General features: G+C 36.2%; 2 protein-coding genes across 2 annotated transcripts; both read right to left on the bottom strand.

The window, feature by feature from the left end:
- Positions 1-521: 521 nt before the first annotated feature.
- LOC149026844 (uncharacterized protein At4g37920) lies at positions 522-9752 on the bottom strand. The gene is made up of 6 exons (XM_089156610.1): positions 9486-9752; positions 6365-6765; positions 5522-5690; positions 3222-3466; positions 1761-1948; positions 522-1416 (listed from the first exon to the last, which is right to left on the bottom strand). The coding sequence occupies exons 1-6, from the start codon at positions 9634-9636 to the stop codon at positions 1257-1259; spliced, it is 1314 nt and encodes a 437-aa protein (XP_089012736.1). The 5' UTR covers positions 9637-9752; the 3' UTR covers positions 522-1256.
- Positions 9753-14121: 4369 nt separating this feature from the next.
- On the bottom strand, positions 14122-14616 carry LOC149026843 (uncharacterized). Its single transcript, XM_089153794.1, has one exon. It carries the CDS (start codon positions 14614-14616, stop codon positions 14122-14124), a length of 495 nt encoding a protein of 164 aa, XP_089009920.1.
- Positions 14617-14868: the final 252 nt, after the last annotated feature.

The raw sequence follows: 14868 nt of genomic DNA, 5'->3' as shown, positions 1-14868 counted from the left end.
ACTCGAGTCCGGACCATATCCCTCAACATCTCTTGAATTACAAGAAAACCCACCAGATTAGAGTGATGAAGTTTATTTTTTTAAATATTTTATTATTTTTTACTTGTAAGTAGGGGTGTAATGGATCGGATTAGACAGTTGTAATACCATATCCGCATCCTATTATATTCAGATGAATTCAAATAATATCCTATTCGTTTTCAAACGGATTAAGTTCAAATTTGAAAGATAATCGGATAATGATTTCTTAAGTAGATTGTTCAAATGAGCATATATACAAATTGAATATTAATTTTTTTGACTATCTATTGACATTTTTACCATTTTATTTATGTGGCTAGATTTGAAATTTAAAAATTTAACAACTTTAGTAGTTATTTAAAAAAAATCTATAAAAATAGTCACATATCTCAAGTAAAAAAATTATAAAATCAAAAAAATAAATCATAATAAATAACTTAATCAGTAAGAAAGGGATATACTAAATCCACATCTTATTAGTAATTGGGCGGATTCAAATACCACTAAACCGATGCGGATGCGAAATCATAAGTAGATTTCCATTATCCATTTACACCCATACTTGTAAGCCCCACATAAATTGGGGTTGTAACGTCGAGGGAGCACAGACATCAAGAGAGATGATCCACAATTCCACATTCTCCAAACTCTAGGTAGAGAAAATCGCCCATGCTTTTAACAACCAAAACTACAAACCAACCATTTATGTTAGAGGCCGGATAAATTCCTTGTCGGGGGATATTTCAGTAGACCTCAACCCTCATTGTGTGGTGAAGAAATGGGAGCACATACCTCTTCCAGTGCTCCCTGACAGGTGATCCAAACTCCTTTCATTATGCACGTAGCAATAAGTTGAGATCATCCACCTTTAGGGCAAAGATCTGTACTCTCCTCATACATTTTCACCCCATATTAAGGAGTCACATCTGCATTATGACATGATGAATCAGAGATGGACTCCGCCCAAATTGTTATAAAGCGTACGTGGTTTAACCCATTTCAAGGAACGAAGAACAATGATTAACTATTGTCATAGATTTTGAGTTGTAAATGTGATAAATTCCGGTATACAGAAAATCACGTTGATCAACTGATGTATGAGCCTTCACAATCACCTTTTCACTATTTTACTAGCAGAGTAAGTACCATAAATTCTGTTGATGTGTAAAGATGCGAAAAGATCAAAATCCTTGAGCCTGGACTTACTGGGTTCTAATTGAGATAAGTAAGCTGCCTCACATGTAATTGTCCAGAACTAGTTTCTTCAGTTCCTCCAGCCTCTGAATGATCTGTGGATTCATCAGATCCTTGGCTTCCCGGATAAGAGTGCCCTGTCTGCTGAAATGATATGCATCCAATACTGTTCTTATCCAGGTAAACAGCTTCTCTGGGGTTCTGCAGTGGGTAAAAGGAAAATAAAAAAACATACTATGTCAGGTATGATGAAGAATAGGAAAACAAACCAATGGAAATGCATCAAAGCAGAGAACATAGCCCTACAGATAGCCACTAATGCACTGGAAAACTCTTTGCTGGACCATCCTGTGCAACTAAGCAAAAAACGGAGTAACCGGACGACTAAAACAGACAGTTTGTTGTCTATTTTAACACCACAAAAAGGTGAATCTCAATTCCCAGTGCAGATGCAAACATTTGTATCCGTTTGTGTTGTACAATGGTCACAATCTAAAAGGTAAGTGCCATAACATCATCAACAGATGAGTAGATTTCAAACATACGTGTAAAGGCAGTCCACATCATTCCCTTGAAGTTCATCTCCAGGTGTGAATGCATCCTGTAAGGCACATAGCTGCTCCTCACGATCCTTAATTGTGAGAAGATACTTAAGTATCCTAATCTCTTTTGGCATTTGCCTCTGAAGATTGCCTAGAGAAGTCTTATACAAGTGATATAATATATCTTTGGCCTGCAAAAGAATTTGTAATCATTATGCTACTCATGAAAACTACAATGTCATTGAGAAGCATAAATAACAAAAGAATGAAATAAGAAAAATGGTGAATTCAGTTGAGCAATTCTCCAAATGATTTCATGACTCATGAGGACCTTATTAATATCTTGTCACATGCATAATTATTATAATCTTAAGTATCAAACACTTTTGACAAAGGCAACAGACATCAGCACAGGTGAGTCCACTGTACTCTGAAACTCTTCTGACAAACCAATTAGCTATTATTTATTAGAAATAACTACCCACTAGATGCAACATAAGCCAGCTCGAATAATTAAACAAGCTTAACAGAAATAATTTATTTGAATCCTCACAAAATCAATCCAATCCAATTTAATTCATATCCCTCCGCATTCAAATGAGATTCTTTTGAATAGGCCCGTAGTGGGATTAATGATTTGGGAAGAATCAATAGAAGCACTCAAGCTCAAGAAACTATGAGGACCCACTTCAGATGAAGGAGCATAGGATAATAGTGATGACTATACAACTCAGTAGGGATTCAACCTGATAAGAGCAAAAGTTCTGAGGTTAGAACTTGACCTCTGGTTGGAAGCTGAGGAGCTCTGAAAACAATTCAGTTTTCTGCAAGTTCAGTTTTCATCTTCGTTTCTAGGAAGATCCATTTTCAACAAAATCAATGTACACTGAATAGAGGAAAAACAAATTAATATGAAGATGGAACAAATTGGGATAAATGTTGTGCTAGAAGCATGATTAGAGCATTACTGCCAGACTGCATTTTGCATTGGTGGCTGGAGCTGGCTGACAGGCTTTAAACATCATAAAAAGTTTTCTGAGAGTCGGTTATTTTATTGCACAAGGGTCAAGGAATAATGCTATTTTGCTCCAAACATCCAAAAACCTCATCCCCAGCCTAACAATACATCTAGCTGTGGAACCCAAACCCAAGACAACATTTAATAAGGACAGACCAACTGCACCTCATGACTAAATAGGTTGGATCAGCAGGATTCTGGTTGGGGCTGGCCTGATTTGCAAAATCTCTCCCTTTTAAGAAAAGACTAATGGATTGGTATGCCTGAGCATCACCAAAACCATGAATATCTATTAGTAAAATATCATGGTATCCAAAGAAAGGTAGCATGAAGAGCTAAACAAGTCAATGAGAATATAACTAAAATCTTAGTGTTATATGCTTCCTAACAAAATAAGCAAATAGATAAATCAAACATAGTTAAAGCAAGAGAAAGAGTTAAGATACCTCATCTTTCATCATGTTTGACTCCTTTGAAGCAGACCAGGCTTTGGTGATCATCAGCATCAATGCAGAATCCAGTTGGTTTTTCTCAGCCAAATTGTCTATCTTTTTGCAAGCAGCATCTAAACTAGGTGAATTAATTATATCATTGAACTTCAACTCAGCAGCATTCAACGCTTCAATACTGTTGGATGCAGTATCATAGGCTTGTACCACAGCCAAGCACGTGTTCCCGAGCTTCGCCAAAGCTAGAATTGGAACATAAAAGATAAATATGCATTAAGTATATGCGGTCAAGACTGCACAGTAGGAGAAGTGACTATATGCACCTTAAGGTAGTCAGATATGGAGTAGATCTTAAAGCCACAAGCTGTTCAAAATGAGCCCAAAAGACCTTGTATCTAGAAAAACCAAACCTGAACCAACTCTTGGACTGCAAACAAGAGTTGGTTTGTGTGAGAGATAATATGATGTAACATGATAGGGGGAGTCCCCCTATCGTGGTTTCCTTATTGGTTTATGTTTTGGTTATTAGTGTCCAAGTCTAAGTGAGTTTCCTACGAAGCTTTAGGTTTAATTAGGTAAGAGTTAAGAGTTATATTTCCTTTTGAAATTCTATTTCAGTTTATTATAAATATGAGCTTGCTGGTATCGTAGAACACACAGATTCTGTCGCCCAGCCCTATTCTCCAATACTTCTCGCTTCTTCTCCTTTCAATCTCTCTTTCTTCTTCTCTATACCTAGTACTTGTTATAGGTATTGGGATTGTTTACATGGTATCGGAGCAGAAGTAACAAGTACTTGTTTCTCCTTGAGATTGTTGTTTTGAGAACCATTTAGGTTTCTAGTTTGAAGATCAGAACCCTAGTTCAATGAAGATGATAAACTATTCACTGAACTAGGGTTCCCATGAAGATTTAACACGGGAAATATATGTTTTTCTTGGTCTCTGTCCATAACAGGGGCAACCTCTCTTCAAAAGTGTAACCATTTTTGTGTTTCAAGTTTGGATTAGTTGCTGTTTTTCCTCAGATTGGATCTTTTGCTTCATTCTGTAGGATTGCTAAGGTGATCTTGTTTTGCTGTTGTTTGGAAGTTGTTGCTGTGGATTTATCGATTTGAGTTTCATCTTAGAAAACCAGCAGTGAGACAGGGGTTGAGAGGTTGTGATTTGAACTGTTATTTTTTGGTTTTTCAAATTTTCAGTCAAAAAAGTTCTCCCTTTGTTTCCGCTGCTCCCATTGCTAACAATATAATTTTTATTGAAGACTAAGAGGAAAAAGGTGGGTGGTATACCTTTCCCGAGTTGCTACAAGTTAACCCCTAATTTTTTGAGATTTTTTAGTCTCCCCTTAGTTTGGTTGTGAGAGGGGAGGGGAATGTGAGGGAGAAAGAAGGTAGGTGGGAGAAAGAGAGAGTTAGCTGCGCAGTACTTCAGAATTCAGATTCCAAGCTTCTCTTTTTCAATCCTAAAGTTTCCATTTTTTCAATTCCGAGATTTGCTCTATATATGGTGTTTCCGTTATTGTTCGGGTTATATACCCAATTGAGATTGTTTCTCTCCTGGTTTCCTTTTTTGTTTCCTTCAATTTAGGCTTTATTTCACTCCATTTTTTTGTTGCAAATTATCTCTCATTATCTCTAACAGTTTGAACCAAATCAAACCAGACTAAATAAGTCCTGCATGACCTTAAATTGCATCAACATGAGAAAATTAACCTGTAACAACTTACGACTTCGTTAAAAGTTCCTCTTGTAAAAAGAAAGTTTTTCTTTTATAGGGGCGGGGGGGGGGGGATAACTATTTTATATACAGTTTGTGGCCCCAAGTTGATTTGAACTCTTGACTTCATATTATGAGAATCTGAGGTTGGTCTTACCAACTGAGACAACCACTTGGGGTTTGTTTAAAAAAAATAATAATAAATAAATAAAGTTTGCATGAATTAATTTTGAATTTCCTTTGTACTAAAAATTGCTTATGATTAAGATGTAAACCAGCTTGTTATTCTTCACAGAAACTAGAAATGAAGACCATAAATCATTTCCAAACTTTGATTCAGCAACTGTGAACATGAAAAAAAGCAGTACTAGTTTCCTTCACCTCATACACAATAACAGCAAAGGGAGACAATTAATAGTTTAGATTATAAACAGTACGAAATGCAGGGGATAAAAAAGCCACAGCAAACTATTTTTCATCAGTTCCTTTCTGACATCTGAATGGCATTGTAAATATGTAGATAGGAAACAGGGGGGGTTTCATAAAGAAAAACTACACACAAACAAGAAATAGCCTCACCATTTTGCTCTGCAGGATCATCATAATATGATTCTGCTACAGTATGGAGATGGACAAAGAATTCCTTGGTAAAATCTTTACGGCGCCTGGCAACAATTTCACTGATCTCAGTAGGTGCTGACCTAACAACTTCAATAAGCTCATTATGTCTTTGCACATCATCATCAATCTGGACCAAAGAATCTTCCAGTTAGGTTTTAAACAACCACACCTCCCCCCCCCCCCAAAAAAAAAAAACCCAAAAAAATAGCAGCATGCCTCTCAAAGTCGACACCTAAACCAAATTACCAGAGGAATATGGAGAAAGGCAGAATAAAGCTCACCCATTGCTAGTGGCACACATTCAATGTGTTGGTATTTTTGGATCAGTGCTCTTATGACTTATCCCCACTCCATTTCAGACACATTAATACTCAAGTGGTAAAAAAACAACAATCAACTTGTCCAATTGTTACTGGCAAGCACCAAGTGTGTAGGTATGTTTGGACCAGTGCTTTATCCCCTGTCCCTCTCAAAGAAACTAATACTCCCTGGCAAACAAAGCAGTGCATTGAGGCAACCATAGCCACTGATCAATCATAATCTTTTAGACGCCACTAGGTTCAAAGGACAGCATCCATGAAAACTCAAAACCAGACTCTCCCAATAAATTTTATGCATCCCTCCTCCTGTTCTTGTCTATGAATGTTCAATGATACTAAAATAAGTAAAGAAGAGAAACAAAAAGGTAAGTAACCACTCAATGGGCTGGACTAAGTCAAGCAGCAAAATATTGATCCCAAGAATCTCAGGTTTGTAGCTTCTCCAGATAAAGTCGCATATCAAAATGAATATGGAAATTACCTCTTTTAGCTTCCTTTGAAGCCGAAGTAGCCTGTGCTGCATACCAGGATCAGTTTCACTATCTGCTCGCTCCTGACACCGTCGATAGAAATGAGGGCGGATGTTGCTCCATTCTTTGCTAAAAGCTAATAACCTTCTCCAATCTGTTGGAGTGGGCTTGTCAACCATGAAAACCTCAATAAGCTTTTCACAGACCCTGATCATCCTGCCATCATCTAAGCATTCCGGACCATCTTCTATTTTTGCATTTTCTGTAAACTCTTTACCATCAGCCTGATCAGACAAATGGAGGACCGATAGCTGGTCCTTGGTACTACCATCCAATACTGCACTTGAGTCATTATTTACTGCAGCAGGAGAGGACCATTTTGGCCTGAGAGGGTCAATCAGCAATTTATGGCCTGGCATTCAACACCATCATGTAGATCAGTTTCAAGATATTAGAAACTCCAACCTGTTCAAAGTCAGACCACTGAGCAAAAGATACATATCAGCCATGTGGCATGCTGTGCAGGTTGCAGCACCACAAACAAATTGCAACCAGTAGTGATTGTCAAATATAAAACAATAATCGACAGGTCCAATCTAAGAAATCTACAACACAAGTCTAACTGTCTAAACAGTAAATTGTGAATAAACTGATTGTTCTTCCAATGTTAAGGATCATTGGCATACTGGGCTGTTTGTGCTCTTTCTGAACATCCTTTTTTCTAAGTGGCCAACGGTTTGGGGGTTGAGGGGAAGGTGAAAAAGAGGGTGCTAAACCAGTTAACAACTCAAAACTTCTCTTCTACCAAAAAAAGGGGGGGGGGATATCAGAGACTGTAAAATATATGTATCTACCTGAAGAATTAACAATATGAGTTAAGTTTTGGAGAACATTTTAAGCAAAAATACTGGTATTTTATTCTGTCTAAAATGCACCATTTAATTGTTGATTGATTTTTAGCCATCATACACACACCCACTGAGAGACACAAACAAGGATAAGTTAAGGTCCTTGCAAAGAACACCAGGGACTAGCCTAGTGGTTCATTTTTCACAGTCTAACTTACAGGTACAAGCTTTGATACTTTGCAAGTACTTCTGTATATTAAGTTTTGAACAAGGAAGTAATCTGCCGTGGAGAACAAGGAGTATTTGACATTACTCACTGCAAGAAGGAAAGAATCAGAAGCCCACAAGCTGAAGCCTAGCTTGGTCAGGCTATTTCCATTCCAGGCCAGCTGGGGCTTGTTAGATGCATGGTTAAGTTGTATCAAAATTCTTAGTTTGACCAAGTGCTTGCTGGGTTGAGTCTGGAAACAGCCTCCCTGCAAAAGCAGGAAAAGGCTGCCTACATTGTAATCCTCCCCAAACCCCACAGTGGCAGAAACCTCATGCACACCTACGCCCTTTATTCCTAATTTCATAATTATCCTTGGTTGTGATTGTAATCAATAACAAGATATGTAATTGTTTAATAGGAATTAGTAATCCGATTCAGCCTATGAACAGGTTCTTTCTTTTCTATTTAAACTTGCAGATCTAAGAGATCCTAACGACTTATTGAATTAAAGCTTAAAGTTTAGAATGCTGCCGTAAGATTCAGTCAGCCAAGGCATGAAAGAAGATAGAGAGAATCTGTTCCCGTGGGTGGGAAACCAAGTTAACCCATCTGTCTACCTCATACTCTATTTATTCCATTCAGGTACTGGGTTTTCTCCTCATTGATTACAACCTCTGATCTTAGTTCTAATCTCTGGTTTTGCATCACTTGCATTCTTAGATCTGTGGTTTAAACTGGGTATGTTATTGTTACAAACTCACTAATACCACCTTTGTATACCTGCGGGTTCTCCTTTTCTTTTCTTTTTTGTATACCCGCTCTTCCTCCCCTCCACCCACCCCAAACCCACTCTGTTTGTATGGAAGCCTTCAGCACTGGTTCGCCCTTTTTTGTTTTCAGCTTATTCTGTTTTTTAACAACAAGTCCTCCCCAAAAGAGGAACTTGACCTGATTTTTGAAGGGTTTTGACCAGCTGCTTTATTGCTACTGAAAACCTCCTATTTCCTGCAACTTCTCTATTTCAGATTTGAAGTTCTAAAATTACTAGCCACCAGATTGATCTCATACTTTGGATTCATAACAGACGTAAAAAATGCAACTCGATTAAAGTTTCTCCCTGAGCTAATTTGTTAATCCTATTAAATTTTCTAGCCTTTATTCGCTGTCTGAGTTTCTCTAGTTATTCTAATCTGACCATCAGATCTTTCCGATCTTCTGAAGAACTCTATTCTATATATTTGCGATTAATTCCTTGAATTTAACCTTCATTTGAGGAGGCTGGATTCTTCTGCTAATCTTGGATCATCGTCCAAGTTAGGTTTGCTTGGGATCTTGTCTGTTAGGTTATCTTAGTGACCTCACCATTGATTTGGTATCTAAGCTGCGGTTACTACTTCAAGTACCAACTATAGGTGAACCATGTACCAGTTCCACAACTACTTGATATGGTCAAAAATATGTCTGGCAAAGTGAATCCAATGGAGCAACAGATGAAAAATATGACAGCAAGCTAATGCAACATCACAACAACTAGGGCCAAGGGCTGAGACAAATCCTAATACAATACTCAACTGTGTCAAAGGAACATCATTCCCATGACACAAAGCCTTGGACAGACTACCATTTGTTAGGAGTTTTGAGCAACCTCAATGGTACTTCTTGCTCTCCATTTAATTATACAACGGAGCTAGTTTTCATTAAGCTAATTAGGTTTAGTACCTTCATCAAACTAGCAGAAGGAATATAAAATGGAAACAAACTTTGGAGGCTTATGATAAGACCTGGTAGTCAAATGACAAAATTTAAACAACCTTGAGCATACAGAATTCCTTCTATAAAGCTACGCAAAAATACTGGGATATTCAAAGTCGTAGAAGTGATATCGACTACACCCAGGAAAAAAGTTACGCCCTATTAGTATGAATTTGGAATTCTTTGCTGCAGTGATTAAAGGATTAAAATAAAAAAAGACCAATTATTCAGTACTCAAAAAATTCAGGAAAGCACTAAGCCGAAGACAAATCGAGGTTAAACTTCTATACGCGCAAACATGATAATGATTATGAGACAAACCTCTGGTTCTCCGTGCAAGATGGGTTCTACCGGAATTTCTGGCGAAAGACAAAGAGATAGAAGAGTTCCGTGAACAAGAAGGTCCTCTTATCGGGCAACAACGATTTGAGGGAAGACATGACGATTGTACAGGCGCAGAAGCTATAACCATTGATGAGCAACGCGAACAAATTGCAGGTCACTACAGATAAAGCACTAACCGTTTAGGTTTCAATCGTTACCGTTTGGAACTCCAAGGATTTTATGTTTTCACTTTTCCTTCGGAAATTTTTTTTTTGAAACCTTTTCCTTCGGGTTGATTGCACCCTAAAATGAAGAAGAAAAATCCGAGGGGGAAAAATAAAACTACACAGACAAATGTTGGGTCCCTTAATGTAATATGTTACATGCGGGTCTAACCAGACTAACATTGTTAATCAATTAAATTAAATTTTATATATATATATATATATATATATATATATATATAATTGCATTGGAAGCACTCGCTATTCGATAAGGTATTCTTGAGGCCATCGCACAATTAGCTGATAAATTTATTGTGTTTTCATACTCCTTTGACATTATACAAGCATTGTAGAATTCAAGGAAATTTGTATCTAGTTGCACCAAACGTTCTAGCCGATGCTCTAGCCAGGAGGGCGAGGTTCGTGCAGCTTTAGACTTATTGACCGTTATCCACTCCATGTTGTTAGATCTTTGTTGATATTCTTCTGTGTGTCAGTTAATTGCTAAATGAATGAAATTTAAACCTTAAAAAAAAAAAAAAAATTTAAATCCCCCAAACTTTATGAGGATTTATGATTAGAACTTAGAAGAGGAATAAATTGTAGATGGTGGAGGGAGATGAACAAATGAGTTGAGCGTAGGGTTTTTTCCTTAAGGTTATTCTTGTCCTCTTTTGAAATATTTAACTTGCGTACATCAATATTTTAATATGATTTCCTAATGGCAGGGGTGTGTCTGATATATATTCACCCTATAAGGGGTCTGATTGATGAATTGAATAACTCAGGGGGTGACAATAATTTTAGGGGATAATTCAGGAAGTGGCACTTATAAATTTTCTAAGAAAAAAATTCTAGCAAGTATCTAATGTCCAAAACCTTTTGCTTCTCAACTTCTAGTCCGAACAAAAGTATGACTAATCAACCTCAAGGGATTAGCTCAATTAGCTAACAATTTGGTGATATGAAATCAATAGTTGAAATCTTATTGGGACGAGGGATGAAGTCCCCTTAGGTTCATATTTGTTTTTTCAGGTTTAAAGTCAATAAAAATTCTTACCCAAAAAAAAGAAAAATCAATAGAAGGTAAAGAAAGGGCAAGTGAGGGCATTTTCTTCATAAAAGTTACTAATCTAATGGTACCCTTTAATGAGTTAACGGTGCATCCTTGGTCAAACTGCTATAATAAAAAGTTAAAAATCTCAAAGGATCCAGCTGAAAATTTGCAATATATATATATTAGGTTTACCTAGAAAAATATTAATAATAATAAAACAAGGAAAATAAACTTTATTAACCTCCTTCATCAATTATTCTCACATTATGTAAGCTGCAATAATGAATTATGGGGCGAGATCTGTATATAATGGATTACAAGACGAGTGCGATTATTAGTTGAATATGATTGCAATAAAGGGCCCAAACGGAATGAAATAGATAATCAAGACCATTTATATGGTTCAAAATGCTGTAATACATATGTATATTGAGTTGGGACCTCAGGTCTTCACCTGCACTAGGATTTACTTTTTTGACTATGAATATTAATTTTTTAAAATTGTTTTTGGAATTAATAGCTTTATATTAGGGAATATAGATTATTACACATATTATAAGGAGTCTCAAACCTATGACCTCTTCAGTAAGAGGTGCCGGTCATTATTGACCTGTGTAATTCTTTAATGATATGAGTACCAAACTTTCATAGCCTGATCATGAATAACTTTTAGCGTGAATGAAATGTTTATTTTTAAAGTTTTAGCCCATTTTATACGAACCCATTTGTAGATTAGTACTCAAAGTCCACTTGAAAATTGGGCCACGCCTAACTTCTAACAATCGATTAGTTGTATTTAATGTTTGATTTTCAGTAACTTGGTGAAAAAAAGAGAGACTGTTAGAGTAAATTTTGATTCTTGGAAAAAGAGAAGAAGTTATAAAGTAAAGTTTAAAGTAGAGACTTTTTACAGCAAAAATTTTATGCCAAAAGAAATAAAGTGTGAGGAACAAGAATTCTTCCTTCAATGAGTGCCTTCTCAAAAATGTAAAATGGTTGGGATTTGATCCCAGTGACTTTCAATCCTCTATACAAAGAGTGAAGACATATGATACCACACCTTTGCTAAATCAGCCAATTTTCGTTTTGCCCTTATGGACTTTATTATATAAAAAGAAAAACCAAGATTATTGTAGTTGAATGAGCCGTAGTAAAGATAAATTTCTGATTTCTGTTATGATAAGTAAAATGCATAATCATGTATAAAAACAATCACCACTTTTCAGCAATCAGATATGACCATTCAATTCTTTATGTTGATTAATGATCATGTATGAAGTTGATCTAACAATTTAGCAATAAGATATGAATACTCAATTCTTATTCCACACAAAAAATACAAAATTTTAAGTGCTTATCCTGATGGGAAGTGTTGAACAGATAACCCAATTGTATTCAAAGAACTAATCTTTGAGTTTTTTTTTTTTTTTTTTTTGACCAAGCAACTAATCTTTGAATTAGTACAAGTAAAATACATGATCAGTATGACTATTCAAATTTGTATGTCCCAGCTACTAATATTTGAATTAGTATAAGTAAAATACATCATCAGTATGACTATTCAAATTTTTATGTCCCTGTCTGATAGTTTTAGTATTGACCATATGCCATACACATGAAAAAAATTTGACACTTATTTTTCCCAAGTAAAACAAATAATAAGACTGACCTTATCAAATGGTGATTGAATTCTACCAAAAAAAAAATGGTGATTGAATTATTAATTAAATAAATAAAAATATAGTTTGCCAACACATTGACACGTCAAAGATAAGTTCATGAACCAAGTTTTCCTTTAAAGAAGATTTTTTTTTTTATAAGAATTGGTAACTTTCCATTACAGGTGGGAGACTATTACATATACCACAATAAGTGTCGAATTCGTGACATTTTCACTACAGCGTATTGGTCATTATCAATTAAACAACTCTTCAATGGCGTTTCACTACTTTACAAGACGTTTTTCTAATTAAAGAAAAGCACCCTAGGTGGAATAGCCACGAGGAAATTGCACATCTATGTTTTATCATGTTTTATTTCTAATGTTGTGAAAATAATTTTCTATCAAAGTGGAATTAGATTGATACGACACCACTAAGAAGCCTAGCTAAAAGATAAAAGATGGATACAAAATGTAGAGAAGGTTTTAAAAGTACTTTGGCCAGAAATGGTTTCATAGAAAAAGAAAGGTGGATGCAAAGTGCAGAGGCACTTCCGCCCCTAGAAACTAATGGAAGGGGTCCACATGCTTAGATGATTTTTTTTTCTCACTTTGCTCTGTCCCATCAGAAGATGTCATGAAATTGGTAAACATAAAATGTCATGAATTGTGATGGAAAACATGTAATTATCTGACAAGGAACCAGCTAAAACCCATTCCTTATGGTTGGAAAAGGAAATCAATATGCTATCGGTTTCTAATGATTCAAATCTAATTCAGATCTCCCCAAGGTTTGCTATAGCATTTGATTGTTTTCTTTTTTGGGTAAAACTGAATTCATTGAAAAAAAAACCATCAAAGCCCCCAGATTCAAGAGAGCATAATTCGAGAATCAGAAGAAGAAAGAGGCCAGAATTGTCCTGCTGAGAACAGTTAACACCTTCGAAGTTAGGAATGGACAAGCAAATTCCCTTCCCTAATACATTTGATTGCTCAATTCCACAGAATGTGGCATCTTCCAAATTGTTATTCTAACTAGTTGAAAAGATTTGGTTGCGAAAAAAACTAGATTGTGCTAGATCTATTCAGTTATAATGTTTGTTGGTAGGGGAGATCAAATTTCAAAATGACAACCATCAGAACAAATCATCATGATATAAAAGAATAGAAAACATTTAATCAAGTTTTTCAAAATCCATTAACCACACAAGATTCAAATCCCGAGTTTCCAACATCAAGATAATCAAACAATTGTAATAATACGACTTAGATTCTACGGAATTAGTATTGCAACACAATTAAAAGCTGTAGGTTTTGTTTATTCTTACCAAATTTTCGAGTTTTTGAACCATGAATCCAAGGCGTCCTTCGTGATCGGAGCCAGCGCTAGTTGTTGGACAGAGCATCACTTTCCTTAGAAATCTTTTGAGTATTCTTTCCATTTCTGATTTTTAGGGATTCTAACAATTCTAATACAAGATCGAATCAGCCGAATCCAAAATCTCGGACGAACTACTATTCAATTTGAGTACAGAAATTTTCAGATGAAAGATCAAAAACCGAAAACTTTAGCTTAGAATTCTACGACTGTAACAATATATGTACAGACCTGAAAAGATTCGAAAATGAAAAAAAACGAACGAACGATTTCGTTTTTTTTTTTTTTTTCTTTTTACCTTCTGGATCAAGATTTCATCCAGATTGCGTTATATGCAAGCCACCACCGTACATAGCATAGATCATAAACGCAAGCTGCGCCTCTTCTCTGTATAACTCGGTTTCGCTCCTCAAATGCTTCTGTTGAAACACAACTTCCTCAGGCAACACATAGCTTCTGCAAAGCGGACAAGTGACCTGTTCTCTCTTCAACCACTGATCTAAACAATCTTTATGGAACTCGTGTTTGCATCTCAACACTCTGACTTCATCTCCGTCTTCTAATTTCGTCAAACACACAGCACATTCCTTCGATTCACCGGCGTCGACATAACGGATCGCCGGATGTTGAGCGTCTACGAGAGCCAATAAATTGCCGGTTATGTTCATTCCGGCGGCGATTCTGTGAGAGCGCCTCCATGGATAACGAGCGACGGAATGAACGAGAATCGTTATTTCGATGAAAACGATGGAGAACAAGCAGATGGCGATGGTGTAGAGCTTGGAGAAAAACTCTGAAACGCCACCCATTAGAATTTGTCCCTCCTGAGCTCTTTTGATTTGGTTTGGTGAGAACTGGTTATGGTGGTTGGGAATTTATAGGGATTTTAATATGGACTCGGTGCTTTTTCGAAGAGATTGCTACACGCTCACGCATGAGTTGTTCCTTTCTTTCCATTCGCATTTCTTCTGATGACTAAAAGAGTCAAAACAGAGGTGCTTTCTTTTTATTGTTTTAAGACCATTTTACCCTCTATTAATATCAAATATTCCACTCACCTA

Source organism: Hakea prostrata, chromosome 1, assembly GCF_041222555.1.
Source record: "Hakea prostrata isolate BN-2017 chromosome 1, UWA_Hpros_2, whole genome shotgun sequence".
Lineage (NCBI taxonomy): Eukaryota > Viridiplantae > Streptophyta > Magnoliopsida > Proteales > Proteaceae > Hakea > Hakea prostrata.
This window is presented reverse-complemented; position numbering and strand designations above follow the sequence as displayed.

What these genes read in the sequence shown, in the direction of transcription:
- LOC149026843 (XM_089153794.1), bottom strand. Translation starts at nt 14,616, where the DNA reads ATGGGTGGCGTTTCAGAGTTTTTCTCCAAGCTCTACACCATCGCCATC.
- LOC149026844 (XM_089156610.1), bottom strand. Translation starts at nt 9,636, where the DNA reads ATGGTTATAGCTTCTGCGCCTGTACAATCGTCATGTCTTCCCTCAAAT. An exon ending in TTCAAAGGAAGCTAAAAGAG is followed by an intron (nt 5,691 to 6,364) that starts GTAATTTCCATA and finishes TCTTTGGTCCAG; the next exon opens with ATTGATGATGATGTGCAAAG. An exon ending in TGATCCTGCAGAGCAAAATG is followed by an intron (nt 3,467 to 5,521) that starts GTGAGGCTATTT and finishes TTCCAATTCTAG; the next exon opens with CTTTGGCGAAGCTCGGGAAC.